The 23073-nt window shown below is 42.4% G+C and overlaps 1 protein-coding gene across 5 annotated transcripts in view; it reads right to left on the bottom strand.

The window, feature by feature from the left end:
* The window catches only part of ESRP1 (epithelial splicing regulatory protein 1), an 80018-nt gene extending 62708 nt beyond the window's left edge, over positions 1 to 17310 (bottom strand). For 2 of the 5 annotated variants that reach the window (XM_069731699.1, XM_069731698.1), the window contains exons 1-3: positions 16875 to 17156; positions 16525 to 16653; positions 632 to 745 (exon numbers count right to left, since the gene is read on the bottom strand). In XM_069731699.1, coding sequence (XP_069587800.1) covers positions 632 to 745; positions 16525 to 16653; positions 16875 to 17009 — 378 coding nt within the window. In that variant the 5' untranslated portion in view covers positions 17010 to 17156. Of the gene's footprint in view, positions 1 to 631; positions 746 to 16524; positions 16654 to 16874 lie in introns of all 5 variants that reach the window. The other 3 variants (XM_069731697.1, XM_069731700.1, XM_069731701.1) reach the window with 3 other exon arrangements.
* Between the last annotated feature and the right edge of the window lie 5763 nt (positions 17311 to 23073).

The following is a 23073-nucleotide window of genomic DNA, read 5'->3' on the forward strand; positions in this document are numbered from 1 at the left end:
CAGTAGTTGTGGGTGGGAAGGCGCACCAGTGGGTTAAGTTTGGGTCACCGCAGTCATGAAGATGGCATATTGAAGCTTAGTGCAATTTTATTAGGACTTTCATAGAAAAAAAACCCATGTGTCAAAAGGTGGTGTCCTGAGCCTTTAAAGTTATACAAAACCCAATACAGATATTTGGTTAACTTGTCTCCCAAGTGCCACAATTTAAGGTGCTGTCTGTGTCTGGCGCACCGACATCCAACACCCCCCTTGACATATACCAACCTTCCCATATATATTGCCTTCTTCTAAATGGTGCCTTGACAAATCAGTATTGGATAAGCTAATCACCACCATGCACCATTTACATCTTCACTCAGATATGTACTCCTGAGCTTAATTTTCTTAGAGAGCAATGCGATTTTAAACAACGTAAAAACTTCACCCCATGTGCCTGCCCCAAGCTAATGGCTTATAGCGAGAACTTCCAATAGGCCGTATTGGAGACGTGGCTTGCCATTCATTAAAGGTTAGGAGACATGCTTGTACAGAGAGTGGACCAGGTTAGGTTCTCATACTATAGAGGAGAAAGGATGAGCTGAACATACAAAACAATTAAAACATATGCATGTAGAGAAAGAGTGCCCAATACCTTTTTGGAGGCTTCGGGGTGCAACACTTGTCTGACGTGGAGCTGTCCATCAGTGCACAAGCAGAAAGAGGTCCCCATACCGATGTTGATCTCATTTCCTACTGACTGGTTGAACTGTAAGGCAAGATGAGTGAACGTTACATCCAGTAATTAGAAACTACGTGTAATGAGCACATTGTGCTAAACACAAAAATAGCTACACCTAGTCCTCAACACAATCAACGTAGTCCAAGGTGTTGTGCATGCTCTACAATGGTGGTCCACAACCTAAAACCGTTGCAAAACTGCAACTTCTGAATGCCCTGGTGGCCCATGAGTGGGGTTGTAGTTTCGCAGCTGGAAAGCCACGTTACGAAAAGACACATTGTTGGTCTATAATGAGTAGTAGCGTGTGTAGGATCAGACTCCTACAGAATTTTCACAATCAAAACCAAAGAACAAACAATATGTGCATATACCCTAATGAAAAACAAATGGAGTAAAACAAGCAAGTACTTCAATAATTAACATAGGGTACTTAGTAAACACTTTTTGATAAAAAAAAAAAAAAAAAAAGAAAAAGCAAAGCTGTCCCACTGAGGCAGCATGTACCCAATTGGGACAGTAACTACACTCTAATGTTAAAACCCATGTAGTGTGAATAGTGGCAGAGAGACTAGGTAGGTTTTAACATTAGACAGCATAGTTACTGTCTCAATTGGGTACACCTTGCTGCGGTGGGACAGATTTATGGTTTTCTTGATCAAAAACAGTGTTTACTAAGTACCCTATGTTTTTAACACACTTGCTTTTTTACTTATTTATCTTTATTAGGGTATATGCACTTTTTTCCATGGCCAGGTGAACATGCTCTTACATCATGCATGTTTTCATGTCATACTTCGGCTCAGTTTTTTGTTTTTCTTCAGAATTTTCACAATGTATCACCTAACTTTGAAAATTCACAATTGAATGAAATTTGTTTTGTTTTTTTTTTTTACATATTTTACTGTGCTTAGAAGATGTAATGCAATGTTTTTAAAAGGTCCATGGCCACCTTGAAAAGCTCTCAGACGACCGCTGACCTTCACATGCATCTCTATATATATATATATATATATATATATATATATATATATATATATATATATATATATATATATATATATATATATATATATATATATATATATATATATATATACACACACACACACACACACAGTTTGGCCATGTAACGATGTGTTCTTAATGCGTTTTACCTTGAAATTTAAGTAATCAGATATTGAAATTTAACATTCCCGATCCTTCATTCCAAAATCAGATGTGGGAGGACTTCACCCACATAAAATAGGCGACCTGGGTCAGGAGTCGTTGCTCATATTTATGAACAAGATATTGTCAAGGAAGCCCTCCTATAACATTGGGTGACCAAATCCATTGATATGTATCCTAGGCATTCTGAGGATCCCCAAATGTGTAGCTGTAGATGTAAAATGATCACAAATATACAGTCACATTGGTCTGAATTCACATGCAGATTTGTTGCAGAATGTTCTGCGGAAAACCGATGTGCTTAAGGTTAAAACCATCCTTCTCACACTTTTGAAAGCTCATTTTGGTGCCAAAACTTCTGCCACATTTGCTGCCTGTGAACACAACAACTCCAGAATATTACTATTGATCGCCACATCTAAATGCAGCTTCGATTAGTGTCCTCAAACATATTCACCTCGGTTGATTGGCAAAAGCTCCATATTTATGGTAATCTTCTAGTCAGAAGAATGGAACTAATACATTTAGGGATTGGCGGTCAATTTTTGCATATAGGGATTGGAGGTCAATTTTTTGCATAAAGACAGACTTAACCTTCAAATAGAAAACGCAACTTATATAAAATACATTTACTCGCCGTATGCACCATAAAGGATTCCTCGCTCGCCCAACCGTAATAAGATTATCTGATAGTAATAATCAGAATAAATTGATTTTAAATTATCAATATGCATATTGTATTTATTCAATGCAAATACATTTGACCTAGACTCACAAAGCTAGAAATCCTCCTAAAAATGGGTGCAAATAAAAAAAAAGCACACTTTAAATGCCGTCGGTGACCAAGCCGCACTGGAGACTAGTCAGACAAGAGGGTCCCCAGTAGCTTCTCCTCCCTCGCTGCCCTGAAATGAAAGGTCTCTGCCTACCTGCCCAAATAGAGAGACACCCATGACTCCAGAGGGAAATGGGTCAGGGAGAAGCACGTCAGCCTAGTCTATAGCACGGCTCGGTCCTCAATGGCTTATAAAGTATGTTTTTCTCCAAAACGCCTTAGAATTTCAGATACCTGGCTGAGATCATACAACCATTGTCTGGTGGTTGACCTTGGATTGGGCAATGTATCAGTTGTCAGGTTTCCTCTAAACAACTTTTTAAATAGTTTTATTTAAAAGTAATTTAGCACTTTGCTGCTGCAAAGTATCCAAGTCCTTTATCTTTAAGACATCACTCAAGCACAGTCACTCCAGGAAAATAACAGAAGTTTTCCAGAAGCCAGTGGTCTTGCCATCGTTCTTTAGGTGGCTCCACCGCTGGAGTCTTTCACTCTACACTGAATTAGAGAGAACGGGTTGCTTATCATAAGCTGTCCGAAGAATGAGCATGTGTCATTTTTAAGGCTATGTGCACACGTTGCAGATTTGACTGTGGAATTTTCGGTGCAGATTCTACATTTCTTGGCAGAAAACGCAGGTCAGAATCTGCACCTTTTTTGGTATGGGCACACGTAGATTTTTGTGCGGATTTCTTCCTTTTTTTACCCCTGCAGATTTCTATTATGGAGTGGGTGCAGAAACGCAGCAGTTCTGCACAAAGAATGGACATGGTCCTTTTTTGAATCTGCTGTGTTTTCCGTGCAGATTTTTCTGCACTATTAGCATAGCATTTTTTTGCCATTGATTTACATTGTACTGTAAATCACTTGCAGAACTGCAGCGTTTCTGCGCGGAAAAAAAAGCTGCAGATCTGCAGGAAATCTGCAACGTGTGCACATAACAGAAATCCTGAAGCAGTTATTAGGGTATGTCCCATGAATTAGACATTTTACAGACTGTCCTGTACATTTGACATGCTGTATTGCAGTTCTCATATTGTTTATTGTTGCTATGTGTTCCTGGGTTTTGCATAGCTGAAATCCCCCCTTTCCATGAAGTTTGTCCCTTCTGTCTCCCTCTGCTGGGTGCCATGTCACTTCCTCCTTCTCCCAGTGTCTCAGTCTCCATCTTGGCTTCACTAGAGGCTTCATCAGCTTGTCTCAAAGCCTTTTTTACCTTCTGCTGCTGCTGCTGTTTATGCATTCAACAAGAATTCTTAAAGAAATCAAAGTGTCTTCTGGATTCTTCATAACGTGTGCCGGCAGCTGAGTTAAGCTATCTGCGAACGTCGCCAATTGTAAGTAAGGTGAAGAGATTCAGCATCTCACAGAGCCATATTTGCAGCCACCGGCCCAGAGGACAGAATAATTTCCAACCCTGTAAAACTGTTAAAAGCAACATAAGACTAGGTTATTGGGGCACTTTTTCAGCAGGATTCTTAGCAAAAATCACTTTAAAAAGACACCATGTACACATAGCCACAGAGCTCTTGCTCAGTTCTGATGGATTTCGACTTCCCCAATCCCTATTTTTCTCAGTGTTAAAGATAGCAGCAGGGAGAGGGAGGTGGCAAATGTAGTAATTCTATTAACTAAGGGAAAGCCAAGCACAATGTCAAGAGAAGTGCACCCACATCTCCAGAGTCCAATGATGCCGATACTTGGCATGGAGATCTCAGGCTTGTGTTCCACTGCCTGTCATAGGAAACCTGATCCATGAACCTCTTGATAAAGCTCTGCGGTAGGCATAAAGCTGTATTCACGGGCCAGCCGTGGGGCTCCTAACCCAAACACAATAAGTTAGCATATACCTATGGCTCAGTTGCATTCAGGTCAGAAAAGTAATTCCTTTTTCAGCTTTTGTTTTGGCCTACTGTCCTGCAATTGAACTGTTCCTAGAAGTTTTCACCTTATCTGGCCATCACTTTTTGCAGATGGGGCTTCAACAGCAGGTTAGAAATATGAAAGAATCATCCTATGATCAGTCCATTCTTATATACAGTAGACCAAAAGTTTGGACACACCTCATTTAAAGATTTTTCTGTATTTTCATGACTATGAAAATTGTAAATTCACACTGAAGGCATCAAAACTATGAATTAACACATGTGGAATTATATACTTAACAAAAAAGTGTGAAACAACTGAAATTATGTCTTATATTATAGGTTCTTCAAAGTAGCCACCTTTTGCTTTGATGACTGCTTTGCACACTCTTGGCATTCTCTTGATGAGCTTCAAGAGCTAGTCACCGGGAATGGTCTTCCAACAATCTTGAAGAAGTTCCCAGAGATGCTTAGCACTTGTTGGCCCTTTTGACCCACTCTGTGGTCCAGCTCACCCCAAACCATCTCGATTGGGTTCAGGTCTGGTGACTGGAGGCCAGGTCATCTGGCGTAGCACCCCCATCACTCTCCTTCTTGGTCAAATACCCTTACACAGCCTTGAAGTGTGTTTGGGGTCATTGTCCTGTTGAAAAATAAAAGATGGTCCAACTAAACACAAACCGGATGGAATAGCATGCCGCTGCAAGATGCTGTGGTAGCCATGCTGGTTCAGTATGCCTTCAATTTTGAATAAATCCCCAACAGAGTCATCAGCAAAGCACCCCCACACCATCACACCTTCTCCTCCATGATTCACGGTGGGAACCAGGCTTGTAGAGTCCATCCGTTCACCTTTTCTGCGTCGCACAAAGACACGGTGGTTGGAACCAAAGATCTCAAATTTGGACTCAGACCAAAGCACAGATTTCCACTGCTCTAATGTCCATTGCTTGTGTTCTTTAGCCCAAACAAGTCTCTTCTGCTTGTTGCCTGTCCTTAGCAGTGGTATCCTAGCAGCTATTTTACCATGAAGGGTTGATGCGCAAAGTCTCCTCTTAACAGTTGTTGTGTCTAGAACTGTGTGGCATTGACCTGGTCTCTAATCTGAGCTGCTGTTAACCTGCGATTTCTGAGGCTGGTGACTCGGATAAACTTATCCTCAGAAGCAGAGGTGACTCTTGGTCTTCCTTTCCTGAGGCGGTCCTCATGTGAGCCAGTTTCTTTGCAACTGCACTTGGGGACACTTTCAAAGTTTTCCCAATTTTTCGGACTGACTGACCTTCATTTATTAAAGAAATGATTGCCAATCGTTTTTCTTTACTTAGCTGCTTTTTTCTTGCCATAATACAAATTCTAGTAGTCTATTCAGTAGGACTATCGGCTGATGGTCCCAACCCCATTTATAAGGCAAAAAAATCCCACTTATTAAACCTGACAGGGCACACCTGTGAAGTGAAAACCATTCCTGATGACTACCTCTTGAAGCTCATCAAGAGAATCCCAAGAGTGTGCAAAGCAGTCATCAAAGCAAAAAGTGGCTACTTTGAAGAACCTAGAATATAAGACAAATTTTCGGTTGTTTCACACCGTTTTGTTAAGTATATAATTCCACATGTGTTAATTCATAGTTTTTATGCCTTCAGTGTGAGTGTACAATTTTCATAGTCATGAAAATACTGAAAAATCGTTAAATGAGAAGGTGTGTCCAAACTTTTGGTCTGTACTGTACATCTACGTAGATCACGTGGCTTTGTGTGTGGACAAATAAGCCAAAATCCACTAACTATAGGACGAGACCATGTACACGAATTGCTGCGTACACAATATACTTAAGTTGGTTAAAAACTTGTTTGTGCTCCTACTAAACAAAAACTCTTGGAGCAGCTTTCCCTCCTTTTCCCAATGAAATAGTGTATAATATGTATAGAGAATTCGGGAGAGAAAGCCATTTACCAAATAAGGGTCCCACGGAGAGCTGAGCTCTTAACCCTTCAATGTATGTTGGATTGCAGTCTGCCAAACAATGGTTTGGCCAATCGTTCATAAGGTAGCCATTTTGCCCAACTCTGCCATACACAGGAGTGCTCACCCCGCCAAGTACTCCTGTATTCTCTATGTGAGAGCTACTGCCAGATATTTCTGCCGTTGACTCCTCATACTATTGATATTAAAAAAAATAAAACATTTTTTACCAAGTATGGGACTGACAAGGCCTAACCTAACCGTAAGGTGGATTCGTAAGTGGCCAAGTGATTGTACTCAGAGTGGTAATAAATGCACATCCAATTGGATGAGTGTTTCATGTGGGGTAATATAAGAATCTGTCCGGGCCCCAGTGTTGTTCAACATTTTAATAAATGATGTAGATAAGGGGAACCGAAGGTAAACTAATCAAATTTGAAGACGATGCAAAGCTAGGAGGAATAACTAACACTAGAGAAAACTGAAAGGTTTCAAAAAGATCTAGAAAGTTTGAGCAATGGGCAGCGACTAACGGAATGGTATTTAACAGGGAGAAATGCAAGATTCTACATCTGGATAAGAAAAACAAAAATTACATCTACAGAATGGGAAGAACAGAACTAAGAAACAGCTAGTGGGAAAAAGACTGCTATATTAATAGATCACAGACTGCATATGAGTCAGTGTTATGCTGCAGCAAAAAAAAAAAAACGCAAACTGTTCTGGAATGTATAAAGAGAAGCATAGAGTCTAGATTATGTGTAGTGATTATCTCGCTCTACTTCTCCTTGGTCTGGCCTCATCTGGAATATGGTGTCCAGTTCTGGTCACCACATTTATAACAAAAAATAACACAATATTGAAAAACTGAGCAAGTTTGGAGAAGAGTTACCAGGATAGTGACTGGACTGCAAACTACGGTATATGCTACAAGGAACGGTTAAAGAATGTGGGACTGTTTAGCTTGCAAAAAAGAAGGCCAAGAGTGGACTTAATAGCGATCTACAAACATCTGAAGTGCTGTCACAGTGTAGAGGGATTATCACTCATTTGCACATGGAAACACTTGAAGCAGTGGAATTAAACTGAAAGGGAGAAGATACAGATTAAATATTAGAAAAAACGTGTTGACAGTGAGGGTGATCAATGAGTGGAACAGGCTGCCATGAGAGGTGATGAGTTCTTCAATGGAAGTCTTCAAACAGGCTGGACAGACACCTGTCAGATGGCTTAGTGAATCTTGCATTGAGCAGGGTGTTAGACAGGATGACTCTAGAGGGCCAGACCTAAGGCTGCATTTACAAATGCATCATACACGTCAGTGTGCCGTCCCTTTTTCAAAAGGATGGTACAGGTACCCATAGGAGGTCATTGATTTATACATACTCATGCATTTTAAGAACTGATTCTTGTGGCTAGACCAGTGGTGGACACCTTTTCTCCAGCCCACGGGCCTTTAACTCCTTCTTGCTCTACTGAACGTTGTGACGCATGTGCAGCGCCCCAGATATCTGGTCGTTGCAGTGGTGTCGCTCTGCCACTAAGGGGAGTGATGGTACGTCTGATGGCACCAAAGGAGTTCTACTGACCAGGTATCACCAAGCACACACTACACTTCACACTCCGGCCACTAGGGGGAGCAAAAGGCTTATTTATTGGGCCACTTCTCACATTGGTAAAACTAGGGGTCGGACAGGAAGTTAGGCAGAACGAAACCTGGGAGAGCTCCAGGGAGGACCTGTCAGAACTGGGAAATCTGGCAAGTACCTAGCGAAAGGACAGATTGTTACGGAACCGCGCCTGCACTACCTTGCGGCGGTATTCTAAGAAAGAGACAAGAAAGGAAGGATATTGTGGAACAGTGAGAAACGAGATCAGCACAAAGGAGATCCAGTATGAGTCGTGCCCCGAGAACGGCAACATCTTACTGAGGCGCATAGCCGGTGGCCGGAGCACCGAAGTAGTAACAGTCTCCACGCATTACTTCAAACAGCGGCAGGACAGTTAATTACAGGTTGGCTGTCTACCATACAACACCTAAGAAGGACATAGGGGGCAATCGTGGGAGAGGGGCGACACTAGGGTTCCAGAATAACTCCAGGCCTACCTGTCATAAAGGTGCGTCCTAGCCATAACATACCTGGGGGACGGAGAAGAGAAAGATCTAGAACGAACGAGAACAGAAGTTGTGAGGACTATCCTGAATGCTCAGCACGGAAGCACTACAACACACAGGCACTAGTGGGTAGACACTGATTTCCACCTGCAAAGGGAACTCTGGATGTGCCTTCGGACCGGCTGGTCTCAGACAGCCCTGTTGAAAGTGCCCTGGATTGAGGATCCTGAAATCTTCAGTAAAAGGTAAAGAAACTGAACCCTGTGTCCTCGTTATTCCTCGCACTATCATCCTTTATTGGACGCCCCTTAGCAGGGTCACGGACCGGGGCCAGCTACCGTGACAACCCCAGAACTGAGACAGAAAGGACCGGTACCAAGTAACCTGTGGCCCTGTGTCTGGGGGCGATCCACATGCAATGAAGGATTTTGTCTCGACACTGGCTAGCGCGTTGTTTTGGGGAGGAGATAGCACGCAACATGCTCCCGTATCACGGTTGAAAACAGCAGTGGCAGCCTCAGCGTCTCCTGTGCGAGGCCTATGCTCCAGCCTCAGCGTCTCTTGTGCGAGGCCTATGCTCCAGCCTCAGCGTCTCTTGTGCGAGGCCTATGCTCCAGCCTCAGCGTCTCCTGTGCGAGGCCTATGCTCCAGCCTCAGCGTCTCCTGTGCGAGGCCTATGCTCCAGCCTCAGCGTCTCCTGTGCGAGGCCTATGCTCCAGCCTCAGCGTCTCCTGTGCGAGGCCTATGCTCCAGCCTCAGCGTCTCCTGTGCGAGGCCTATGCTCCAGCCTCAGCGTCTCCTGTGCGAGGCCTATGCTCCAGCCTCAGCGTCTCCTGTGCGAGGCCTATGCTCCAGCCTCAGCGTCTCCTGTGCGAGGCCTATGCTCCAGCCTCAGCGTCTCCTGTGCGAGGCCTATGCTCCAGCCTCAGCGTCTCCTGTGCGAGGCCTATGCTCCAGCCTCAGCGTCTCCTGTGCGAGGCCTATGCTCCAGCCTCAGCGTCTCCTGTGCGAGGCCTATGCTCCAGCCTCAGCGTCTCCTGTGCGAGGCCTATGCTCCAGCCTCAGCGTCTCCTGTGCGAGGCCTATGCTCCAGCCTCAGCGTCTCCTGTGTGAGGCCTATACAGCAGTCTCTGACTCTTATGTGATGTATTTAGAAGACCTCCCACTGCTTGAGTTCCATATTATGTGAACAGTGACTAATTTCACACCTTGAGGAGACATGCAGTGTAATATACATCTGTATTTGGTGCAAGTTACTGCTGCAAGTTCTTTACAAACATTGACTGTGCTCCAGACCAATGTAAACCTGGAAAAGCAGTTGCGAGTAGCATCACTATACCCAATATCAGGACCTCAAAGAGAAGCATTTCCAGCTATCATATTAGGGGTGAGTTAATTACGGTAAATGTTTGACCAAACATAGCAAGGTAATTTTATACGGCCCCCGAATGACAGTATAAATATCCAGAAGGGCCCTTCGGAAAGAATAAAAAGAAAGTTCCCCACCCATGGTCTAAACTCAGACTTCAAGTATGTCCTATTCATCCGTTTTGCGGCTCAGACTGCCATAAAAAAAAAAGTCACTGGAAAGCCTTCATTAGAGGGGGAAAAAAAAAAAAAAAAAGTTTAAAAATGGATGTAAAAACAGACAAATGGATGATGATATGAGCAATCAAATGGTTTATTTTTTGATGTATGCAAAAAACAAACAGATGTATGACTGCAGGTCGAGGTCTATGAACATCTTATGGCCTAAAATTATCTATGGGTCTTTTATGTGTGGACCCACAAAATCATCATCTAGTACACAAGACGGCTAGACAAAAAACTCCATCTCCATGCAATTTTCTTTAGTGCTTACGTTAAAAAAAATAGTTTAAGTCCAAATCAGATTTCATTTTTTCGTGTTTCATGTACAAGTGCTATTAAAGTTTCACAATCATATGCCAAATATAGGCCTGTACCATACGCGACACTAATCAACTGCACCTTTAGAGGCTTTCTAAAAATATTCAACAAAAAGGTCATTCCTAAGCTTTCATAGGTTTGTCATTGCGCTTTCCTATAATCCCACAAAGAGTTAACATATTAGAAGTATTGAATACAATGAGGCCGGGCAGAGTTACATGTTGGGTGCCAGGTAGTTGCTCAGCACAACATACAATGTACCAAACAAAATACTGCGCACGTGCCCCAAACCCTTTCCTATGACTGCAATGTAACCCTTTATACACATTCCACATAGTAAATACTCCAGGCTCATCTGACCATGCACTCTACACAGTCATATCAGAATAAAATTAATCTAAGCAAGCGTGAAGACAACACCAAATGCAAAAAAAAAAAAAAAAAAAAAGTTACGGCATATCAGTTCACACTTACGGTAAGCTTTATTCTGGCTATAGAAATACAGTGCAGAAATACTCAAATAAGCATTTATTAGAAAGTAAATTCCATTTGCGTAATACTAATCACATACATACATACTATAGTACAATGCAAAAATAGGAGCTACAATAAGTAGCAGAGAACAGGCCCTCCCTTCATTGTATAGAAGGGCATTCACCTATAGCCATGTATAGCAAAAGAGGATTATCAGTGCTATCTGTATGAAGGGGGCTGGCTGACTGCTTGCTTCAATATCTTAACCATGCCATTTCTCTGTCTGCCCATTCCCTGTGACAGAAGGTGGCTTGCATGGCTACTGTATACGTTAGTCAGCACCCTCCTCCGTCACTCTAATGCATAGACATAAGGAGAGTCTAATCAAGCTATGATCAAAACTCATCAATTTATATTTAATTTATTAAAAGAAAACTAGAAAGAGAGAAAGTGGCCAAAATGAATGGTCCTGGCTGTTAAAGCACCTGTGCCAAAACCATTTATATATGGATTTAAATCGGTGGTTTTATGTTGGAAAGTTTAGGCACGGTCAGAGCTGCAGTGACAATTTATACACCAGGAGTCGATAGCTGGTCACAAGCGTAGTGGGGATTTTAAATCAAGGGGACATATATTCAAAATGATTTTCTGGCAAGTCACAGATACATCCTTGAAGACCAATGCCGGACCACAAATTAATTCCAAAATAAACGTGCCTTATAGGATGTGCAAAAATATGAAACATACAATACAGACCAAAAGTTTGGACACACCTCATTTAAAGATTTTTCTGTATTTTTATGACTATGAAAATTGTAAATTCACATTGAAGGCATCAAAACTATGAGTTAACAAATGTGGAATTTTATACTTAACAAAAAAGTGCGAAACAACTGAAATTATGTCTTATATTCTAGGTTCTTCAAAGTAGCCACCTTTTGCTTTGATGACTGTTTTGCACACTCTTGGCATTCTCTTGATGAGCTTCAAGAGGTAGCCACCGGGAATGGTCTTCCAACAATCTTGAAGGAGTTCCCAGAGATGCTTAGCACTTGTTGGCCCTTTGCCTTCACTCTGCGGTCCAGCTCACCCCAAACCATCTCGATTGGTTCAGGTCTGGTGACTGGAGGCGAGGTCATCTGGCGTAGCACCCCATCACTCTCCTTCTTGGTCAAATAGTCTTTACACAGCCTGGAGGTGTCTTTGGGGTCATGGTCCTATTGAAAAATAAATGATGGTCCAACTAAACGCAAACCGGATGGAATAGCATGCCGCTGCAAGATGCTGTGGTAGCCATGCTGGTTCAGTATGCCTTCAATTTTGAATAAATCCCCAACAGTGTCACCAGCAAAGCACCCCCACACCATCACACCACCTCCTCCATGCTTCATGGTGGGAGCCAGGCATGTAGAGTCCATCTGTTCACCTTTTCTGCGTCGCACAAAGACACTGGTTGGAACTGAAGATCTCAAATTTGGACTCATGAGACCAAAGCACAGATTTCCACTTGTCTAATGTCCATTCCTTGTGTTCTTTAACCCAAACAAGTCTCTGCTTGTTGCCTGTCCTTAGCAGTGGTTTCCTAGCAGCTATTTTACCATGAAGGCTTGCTGCACAAAGTCTCCTCTTAACAGTTGTTGTCGAGATGTGTCTGCTGCTGGAACTCTGTGTGGCATTGACCTGGTCTCTAATCTGAGCTGCTGTTAACCTGCGATTTCTCAGGCTGGTGACTTGGATAAACTTATCCTCAGAAGCAGAGGTGACTCTTGGTCTTCCTTTTCTGGGGCGGTCCTCATGTGAGCCAGTTTCTTTGTAGCGCTTGATGGTTTTTGCAACTGCACTTGGGGACACTTTCAAAGTTTTCACAATTTTTCGGACTGACCTTTATTTCCTAAAGTAATGATGGCCACTCATTTTTCTTTACTTAGCTGCTTTTTTCTTGTTATAATACAAATTCTAACAGTCTATTTAATAGGACTATCAGCTGTGTATCCACCAGACTTCTGCTCAACACAACTGATGGTCCCAACCCCATTTATAAGGCAAGAAATCCCACTTATTAAACCTGACAGGGCACACCCTTGAAGTGAAAACCATTCCGGTGACTACCTCTTGAAGCTCATCAAGAGAATGCCAAGAGTGTGCAAAGCAGTCAAAGCAAAAAGGTGGCTACTTTGAAGAACCTAGATTTCTGAAACTTAATATGGACAAAACAATTCATCATCTTTCCCCCCATCTCACGTGACCCCCCTCAACGAACCTATCCAATACAGTAAATGGCTGCCCACTCTCCCCAGTCCCACAAGCTTGCTGCCTCGGGGTAATCCTTGACGCTGATCTCTCCTTCAAACCACATATCCAAGCCCTTTCCACTTCCTGCAGACTTCAACTCAAAAATATTTCACAAATCTGTTCATTCCTCAACCAAGAATCTGCAAAAACCCTAGTCCATGCCCTCATCTCTCGCCTTGACTACTGCAACCTCCTGCTCTGTGCCCTCCCCTCTAACACTCTCGCACCCCTCCAATCTATTCTAAACTCTGCTGCCCGACTAATCCACCTGTCCCCCTGCCATTCCCCAGCTTCTCTCCTCTATCAATCCCTTCACTGGCTCCCCATTGCCCAGAGACTCCAGTACAAAACCTTAACCATGACGTACAAAGCCATCCACAACCTTTCCCCTCCATACATCTGTGACCTCGTCTCCCAGTACTTTCCTGCACGCAACCTCCGATCCTCACAAGATCTTCTCTACTCCCCTCTTATTTATCTTGCGCTTCACCCCTACTCTGGAACCCTCTACCACAACATATCAGACTCTCGTCTACCATCGAAACCATCAAAAAGAGCCTGAAGACCCACCTCTTCCGACAAGATTATAACTTGCAGTAACCACCGATCAACCAAACCGCTGCACGACCAGCTCTACCCTCGCCTACTGTATTCTCACCCATCCCTTGTAGATTGTGAGCCCTCGCGGGCAGGGTCCTCTCTCCTCCTGTACCAGTTATGACTTGTATTGTTTAAGATTATTGTACTTGTTTTTATTATGTATACCCCTCCTCACATGTAAAGCGCCATGGAATAAATGGCGCTATAACAATATTAATAAAAATAAGACATTTTTAGTTTCACACTTTTTTGTTAAGTATATAATTCCACATGTGTTAATTCATAATTTTGATGCCTTCAGTGTGAATGTACAATTGTCATAGTCATGAAAATACAGAAAAATCTTTAAATGAGAAGGTGTGTCCAAACTTTTAGTCTGTACTGACCAAAAAAAAAAAAAATCTGCTTATCACTGCATAGGATTTCACAAAAACTCATGGCCATTGTGAGTTTTAATACGCAGTTTTTTTTCCCCTCAAGGACATCTATGGGAAACCTGAAAGAGTAAACGCAAAAGATAGATCTATCTATATCTATATAATTTTATTATTTATTTATTTTGGAGCAAGCACTTGCAGTAAACGTGGGGTGAAAAGCAGCATTCATATTATTCAAACTCAATGTGTGAATATACCCGTATACCGGACCTGCAAACTGAATATTGCACAGAGATTATTTGTATGGTGGTGCTCTATATCCAATTCCCTTGGAAAAATCTCATGTTAAAAACAACAAATGACATGGTAGCGAAAAAGATAGGGAGAAGAAACATTAGCGCATGCATTAAAAACACTGAAAATAGTGGGTAAACTATATACATTTTATAGACACCGATACATATATTCTGCAAACTGGGCTGTATTACAGTACATAGGATAACGATGACGTGCCATGGTGCCCACTACCAGAGAATAAAACCTCTGGAGACGTCACAGAGGTGTGAAATAATCATCCAGAATAATCCGTCCCACCTCCAGGAAAGGCGGCACCACCCGGATCTCTGCCCTTGTGCGATTACGAGCTACCAACAGACGGATTATGGGCGGACAACGCCACAGCTGTAGTTGTGCAAAGCCACCTGTTTAGTTAATGACTTTCTGTGGGCGGAATGACACTCCACACAAGATTAAAAAAAAAAAAAAAAATCCCAAAATCGTGGTCAATTGTGTATGAAAAAAAAAAAAAAAAAAAAAATGTGGGTGGGTGGGAGAGAGCTTACGGAGGTAAACTCCACAGCTGGGGGTATCCAGGACATAACCTTACCATACATATCTATTCAGCAGGCAAAGGGTTAAACACAAAGCACGAGCGTGGCAGACAGCACTGACAGCCGCCATGTTCACAACCTGCGCGTCAGGAAAGGCTGTCAGCAGTGAAAGCGTTAATGTGAGCACACTTCTCTTACTAACAAGGAAGTCCTCACAACCGCCATGACCATTACTACCCCAGAATAACCAGCATGTAACCATACAAATAATGGGGGATTGCAAAAAAAAAATGGACGCATTTGTTGGTTGCTCTAACGAGGGAGGGGGCCAGGGGTTCTGAATATGATGACGCCAAATATGGCACATACTTTAATTTTTCTCTCAAAAAAAACAAAAACAAACTGTTGCACCAAGGAAGATGTTCGGGGACGAGAACTGCAGCCAGGAAAACACCGAATTGAACGATACGCGTTACCCATGTGACTGAATTTTCACTTCTTCCACCACCCCTTTCTAAAAAGCAGACGGAAAACCGCAGCCAAAGCTTGGCGCAATGCTACAATAATCATATCATTTCACGTGCGAGGACAACATGACAGGCCCGACCCGTCTGCCATCCATGGAGAATTTACCTCAGGCAGAACCCTTCCCTGACTGCAGGGGGGCCTGATATTCGGTCCATCTCTGAACGCTCCTCAGGTGGAAGGAGCGGACATTTCACCTCAAACAACAAAAGGACTAAGGCTTCCTTGACATAGTTTAATTACAGCTTTAAAAAAAAAAAAAAAAAAGCTCCATAAATGTAATAGTTTTTGGGTGCGTTTTTCAAGTCCTACATAAAAGCACCTGTTACACGCCAACACACGATTTTTGGACACTAAAGGTCTCCTACAGATGTCAGGTTTTTCCTCCATTTTTCGGTCAGTGTGTCCATTTCTAATGTGGGGTGGGGGAAATAAAAAACAAAACAAGATTCTCCTTCCCATTACTCCCCCCCAAAAAAATTAAAAACGAACAGCACCCTGAATGGGCGAGTTTGACCCATGTGTTTTTTGGGAGGTCATACCGAAGACCTCCACCATACTGATAAACAGCCCATAGACTATAATGGGTACATTATCCATGTGTGGAAGAAACACGTACATGATAAATGGGTCTACGCGGTAATGAATTAGCATCTCCTCCCAATCACATTCATTTTATGGGCGCTGCAGCAGGTTGACACTTGTGGAACAATTATATGTATACATTTTACACACATGTCGTATACACAGGAAGCACTTTGGTATCAGGATATAGTCCTGACAAGCGCCATGCTGTCACAATACCCCGCTCCTCAGGTAGGAGGGGGCTGTCTGGAGGCTCAGGGGGCTTCTCACCTGCTGCAGGGCTTGCTCCAGCTGTGGGGCCAGGTACAGGCTCTCGGCCTCGATCTTGGTGGCTTCTTTGCATTCTTCTGTCAGGTCCAGGTGGTCGGGTCTGACCTTCACGTCGTGCAGCTCCCCCACCTGCAACAGAAAGCAGCACAGAGGGGCTTCAGCAATGGCTCTGCCCTCACCAATTATGGGCACTCTTGCCAAGGACTGGTGCATGGTGTCTCCAGGGCCCAGGTGCAGCTCTCCAGACTCCATTTTGCAGATGCTGTGCCCCCTCTCAGGTGTCCTTGCTGCTCCCCTCCCCTCACCAGCAGCAGGTATAAGAATAGGGGGGCTCCTGGGTGGGCACTCACCTTCCTGTTGGCCAAATCTATCACTTTCCACAAGAGCTGGATGACTTCTTTCTCGTCAGAGCCCAGCTTAGCACAGTTTGCACCCGCAGTGCTTGTGAACAGAATCACCAGGTAATCCGGGGAAGCCGCAGTCATGATGATTAACAAGTGGCAAAACAATTATTTACAAAACTATATAGAGGAAAAAAAACATAAACTTTCACCTTCCCCCAAAAAAGTGAAAGAAAAGCCCCCCAAATGCAGCACCACCCTACACCTTGAATCACCTCCACCTATAGATATGGAAGAGGACACCCTGGGGACCTGCACTCACTCTGCAGGAGGATCCAGGCTGGGGGGAGGGGAGGGAGAGGCCGGTTTTGCCTCTTTTTTGTTTTGTACTCCTGGAAGTGAACCAATACAATGCAGGCTGCGCCCCTAGCAGGCGCCCAGCACTGGCTGCTGACTTGTCATTGGGATGGGCAGGCGCCGCCCCCTTCCCACGTGGTCTCCAGGTAAGAGATACCTGGCCAGGTCGCTTCGGCTATTTCCGTACGATCCATTCGGCTGTTCTCGGCTACAGTCTCTCTGGCTCCCCCTACAGGCACTGATGAAAATGTTTCTGCTACCAATCTGCATAGTACACGTAAGATTAATGTCATTGCGCAAAGGATGAAGAAGAAGTGCTATATACGAGGTCATATATTTCATCAAGAAGTGCTATATACGAGGTCATATATTTCATCAAGAAGTGCTATATACGAGGTCATATATTTCATCAAGAAGTGCTATATACGAGGTCATATATTTCATCAAGAAGTGCTATATACGAGGTCATATATTTCATTAAGAAGTGCTATATACGAGGTCATATATTTCATTAAGAAGTGCTATATACGAGGTCATATATTTCATCAAGAAGTGCTATATACGAGGTCATATATTTCATCAAGAAGTGCTATATACGAGGTCATATATTTCATTAAGAAGTGCTATATACGAGGTCATATATTTCATCAAGAAGTGCTATATACGAGGTCATATATTTCATTAAGAAGTGCTATATACGAGGTCATATATTTCATCAAGAAGTGCTATATACGAGGTCATATATTTCATCAAGAAGTGCTATATACGAGGTCATATATTTCATTAAGAAGTGCTATATACGAGGTCATATATTTCATCAAGAAGTGCTATATACGAGGTCATATATTTCATTAAGAAGTGCTATATACGAGGTCATATATTTCATCAAGAAGTGCTATATACGAGGTCATATATTTCATTAAGAAGTGCTATATACGAGGTCATATATTTCATCAAGAAGTGCTATATACGAGGTCATATATTTCATTAAGAAGTGCTATATACGAGGTCATATATTTCATCAAGAAGTGCTATATACGAGGTCATATATTTCATCAAGAAGTGCTATATACGAGGTCATATATTTCATCTGATGACTGCAACCATCACAAGGTATAATGACCAAAAGCAAAGTAAAAAAAAAATATATGATTGGTCACAGGAAAAGTGACATTTTTTTTTTGTTATTCTCTTTATTGGAAAATTATAATTATTATTTAAAGAATCACTACATTTTTGCACATGGTCTCATGCAGATCAGACGTGTGGTATGTGATTTTTTTTATCAGACAGCACATTGACCCATGTTATTCCATAGGACTGTTCAGACTAATGACTTTTTTTCTTCGGGATCCGATTTGTATGGATAGGCCGGGGTCACACTTGCGAGTGCAATGCGAGAGACTCGCGGGAATCTCTTGTATTTCTATGCAGCTGAACGCTCCGGTCCTGAGAGCCGGCGGCAGTGCCGGGTATTGATGTGAGAGACTCGTGTGAGTTTCTCGCATTACATTCGCAAGTGTGACCCCGGCCTAGGTGAAATATCTGTCTTCATATATAAATATTATGGCCGATAGGCAAATATCACTTATCATCTCTCAGTCCAAAGAAAGACAATGCGTTCACCTATCTTCGAGGAAAAAAATCGGACGTGTGAGTGGCCCCCTAGACTATCACAGGTAGGATTGTGATCCCTGAATAGCACTCGTACACAAACGTATGAATGAACTCAATGGTCTCGTTCAGACAAGTGTATAATAAGGACATTAGACAGCACACTGAGTAATATAAATTAGTAGAGCTGATCAGATGTCAGTTTTTGCACATGGACCGAGTGTCATTGTGAAAAAAAAATCGCAGCATGCACTATTCTCTCGGATGAGATTCGCCCATTCAAGTCTGTGGGTGCGAAAAAAAAATAAGTATCCCATACACATTATCCGTGTTACAACTCCTATAATTAATAACCAGCAAAGGCTAGGCAGACAGCCGCAGGCTGATATTAATAGCCTAGGAAGGGGCCATATAAATTGTCCCACTCCCAGAGTAAAAACATCAGCTCTCAGCCACCACAAAAAAGGCGCATCCATAACACGTGACAGCTCTGCCACTTAGCCTCACTCTTCCCACTTGCTCTAGTGCGGTGGGAAGTGGGGAGATAGTCAGGTAGAGGTTAGTAATGGAGAGGTGTCAATAAGACGCCCCCATTACTAACCCAATAGTGATATAATATTAAAAAAACACACACCCAGAATAAAGTCCTTTAACTAAAATTATGACACAGACTCATTTAATGAATCTAAATTAAACCAAACCAGCTATACTCACGTCAATGCCCAGTTTACTGAAACCAATGTCTCCTGTAACAGAATTAAAATAATAAACAACCGTATTCCTCACCTTTCCACAGAGATGATAATCCATTTGTCCAGCGACAAATCTAGCTCTGCGCATCTAGATGGCAGGCTGTATGGTTGCTTGATGCAACTATACAGCCTGCCATCCAACAGAGACCATAAGCTGTGCGTGCTTGCTCAGCTCAGTGCCTCATGGTGAACTCCTTTCACCTCACTGACATCACCACGAGCGTGAGAAAGTTCTCATGCTCACGGTGCCATCAGAAAGGTCCTGGGAGTTCATAGCCAATGAACTCAATTTAACTCACTGACGTCAGCTCGAGCACCATTAGAACTTTCCCACGGCGTTCACCCGTGTGTCCTTTTTTACCATCAGTGTGTCACCTGTGTGTCCTTTTTTACCATCAGTGTGTCACCCGTGTGTTTATTTTTTACCATAAGTGTGTCACCCATGTCTCAGTTTTTGTCATCAGTGTGTCACCAGTGTGTCGTTTCTTACCATCAGTATGTCACACGTGTGTCCTTTTTTTTACCATCAATGTGTGATTCATATGTCCTTTCTTGCCATCAGTGTGCCTTCCGTTTCTCCTTTTTTACCATCAGTGTGTTGCCCGTGTGTCCTTTTTTACCATCAATATGTCGATCGTGTGTCCTTTTTTTACCATCAGTGTGTCCTTTTTTACCATCAGTGTGTCCTTTTTTACCATCAGTGTGTCACCCGTGTTTTTCACGGCTGGATAAAGAAATAAATAAATGACAACACTTCTTCTATTCTTTCCAGTGTTAAACACGGACCGCACACGGATGGCACACGGACCACACACGGATGGCACACAGACCGCACACGGATGGCACATGGATGTCACCTGTGTGCTGTACGTATTTTTCAAGACATGTGAACAGCACCATAGATTATGATGGGTACGTGTTGTATCCATGAAAAAATGGATACCACATGTACGTGCACTGAGGACGTGTGAATGAGGCCTTAGTAGAAGTGATCTGTACAGGAGGCATCCATTACCCCGGGGATTGGTCGCATGGACCCATCACTTCTCTACAGTTGGGTGTGGACATTCTCCATGAATTGTAGTGAGATGTCTCTGACACAACTTTCGTTCTCGCTTTCGCTGGGCTCATTATGTGCTTATGCCGATGAGCGGTATGGCTGCTTTGAAAGGCATTGTAGTCTCACAATGTCCTGATAGAGGATGATGCTAATCACAGGGCTGGGCCCCATTACATTACCATTTTATTAAAGCAAGCATTGTACTGTATATAACTGACGTGTCACCAGCACTAGATTAGAAGGGATCCAGTTGCCTGTGCCTCATTGATCAAGACCAACAGGTTCCTGTCCCTAATTTGCCCTGTAGAGTTTAGGAATATGAAGCTCCTCTATAATAAATATGATGCCCTAGTTTTGGGTGTGGGTTACCGTTTCCAGACTAGAACTAATTGGACAAATTTACCAAAGCTTATTGTAAGAATTTTTACCGGGTCCATAAACTAAGGGTGTCCTCATATGTAAAAGTAGAATGGATGAATTTTATAAAAAAAATGCTGCCAAGCAATAGTAATAAACATATTTGCTTAACACGACAAATCAGAATTCACCTTTCATTTTTAACAGGCTCTTTGGACAATTTAAGAAGAAATTTGATTGGTTCCCATAGCTCCACTTTGGGAGTTCTCCCTTATGTGGAATATCTAATTTATGTCTTTATTAGCCATATCTGTTTGATTGCTTCCCTAGTGAAGTAAAAAGTATTTATACTGCTGTTACATTACTACTCCTCAATTTACTGTGTCTAAAGTGGAGGAAAGGCCATTGCTGACTTTGCTATGTGGCCACAGATGTAGCTTGAAGCTCTTGTGCCCCAATGGCTAATCTATAGCAGGGCCCCATCTGGGTGCAACTGCTACCTCTGCTCCCATTACACCTTTGGGATAGGTCTATTATTCTTAAATTGGATGACAACCCTAGTGAAATTTTAAAAGCACGATGTTGACTTTCATTCAGCTTTAGACCTTATTCAGACATCCATTTTTTGGATCAGACTTTGATCAGAGTTTGATCAGAGTGTGAGCCAAGTGCCATCAGTTTTTCTCTATGGTGGAGGAAAAGAAAAAGTTTCTCCATCTTCTCCTTTCTGACAGTCCGTGGAAAAAATTGGACCTCACTGAGTGCGGCCTGATTTTTTCATCGACCTATAGACTTGCATTGCCGATTTTGATCTGACCCTCGTATCAAAATCGGACATATTGGTTTTTTTTCAACAGACCACTCAGTCCGAGGAAAAAATTGGATAAATCAGCTGCCCCATAATATATAATACGTATGAATGCTATCCGTGAAAACCATAGGTAACACTCGTACAAGAAAAACTGATGTCGGAATGAATCCTTAGGGAACAACACCAAGCATGGGGTAATTTATTGCTTGATGGGGTTTAGACAGCTGGGACCACCTACGATCGCAAGAACGGGCCACTTTTATCCCCGTAAGAGCACAGTCAGACGTCAGTATAAATCGGGCCAAGATCGGACCTCAATACTCTTACTTGCCCTATTCTAGATCGGAGGGCATCCCCACAGTTGGAATCTATCCTGTGGATAGGTGATCATGATGTCCTTCCAAATATCCCCTTTAAGGACATGTTCACTTCAAATTATGGACCTATGCTTTTTGAATACACCAGGAAAAGATCCCTGTGTGTATACAAAGGGCATCATTCCCCCTTCGAAGCCCAACCGTGTCCTTTCAGCCTCTATCAGGCTGGTACATCTTTGTCTTTTGCAGAATGGAATTATATAGAAGACTGTGCTCTCCCACCACGTGGTAAATTTTCACTTTTACCTTTGTTTTTTTTTTCATCCTAACCGTCTTCCAAAAGCCATAACTTTATGTTTTTTGCTCCTACATAGCCATGAGTTCCATATTTGTAATATCATGTGTATTTGTTGGTGAAATACATTATAGCCATATGAGTTGTATTTGTTAATGACCACTGTTCATTTTACCAAATAATGTACTGAAAAACAGGAAAAAAATTTCCAAGCGCAGTGAAATGATAAAAAATAGCAACAATTCCTCCATTTTTTAAAAAAAAATTTTGTTCAATGTGAGGCACAAATTACCTAGCTACATGATTTTTTACGAACAATTATGGTGATACTAAACTTGTACATTTATTTTTATATTTTAATAGTTAAAAAAAATCACACATTTTCTGAGAGCCATAACTCGACCAATGGAGCTGTGTGATTGCTTGATTTTTGCCATGTTGAGCTGTCGTTTTCATTGGTATCATTTTGGGGTACATAAATGGTTTAAATTTCTTTTTATTGTATTTTTTTAGGGAGTTGCCCAGAAAAAAAGCAAACTCTGGCATATTGATTTGTAGCAATTTGGCCCAGGGATGTCATGGTTATAACATTGTGTTCTTATTGCTTGACAGCAAAATTGCTCAGTAAACCTTTATCATACAAAT

This window comes from Ranitomeya imitator, chromosome 6, assembly GCF_032444005.1.
Source record: "Ranitomeya imitator isolate aRanImi1 chromosome 6, aRanImi1.pri, whole genome shotgun sequence".
In the NCBI taxonomy this organism is placed as follows: domain Eukaryota; kingdom Metazoa; phylum Chordata; class Amphibia; order Anura; family Dendrobatidae; genus Ranitomeya; species Ranitomeya imitator.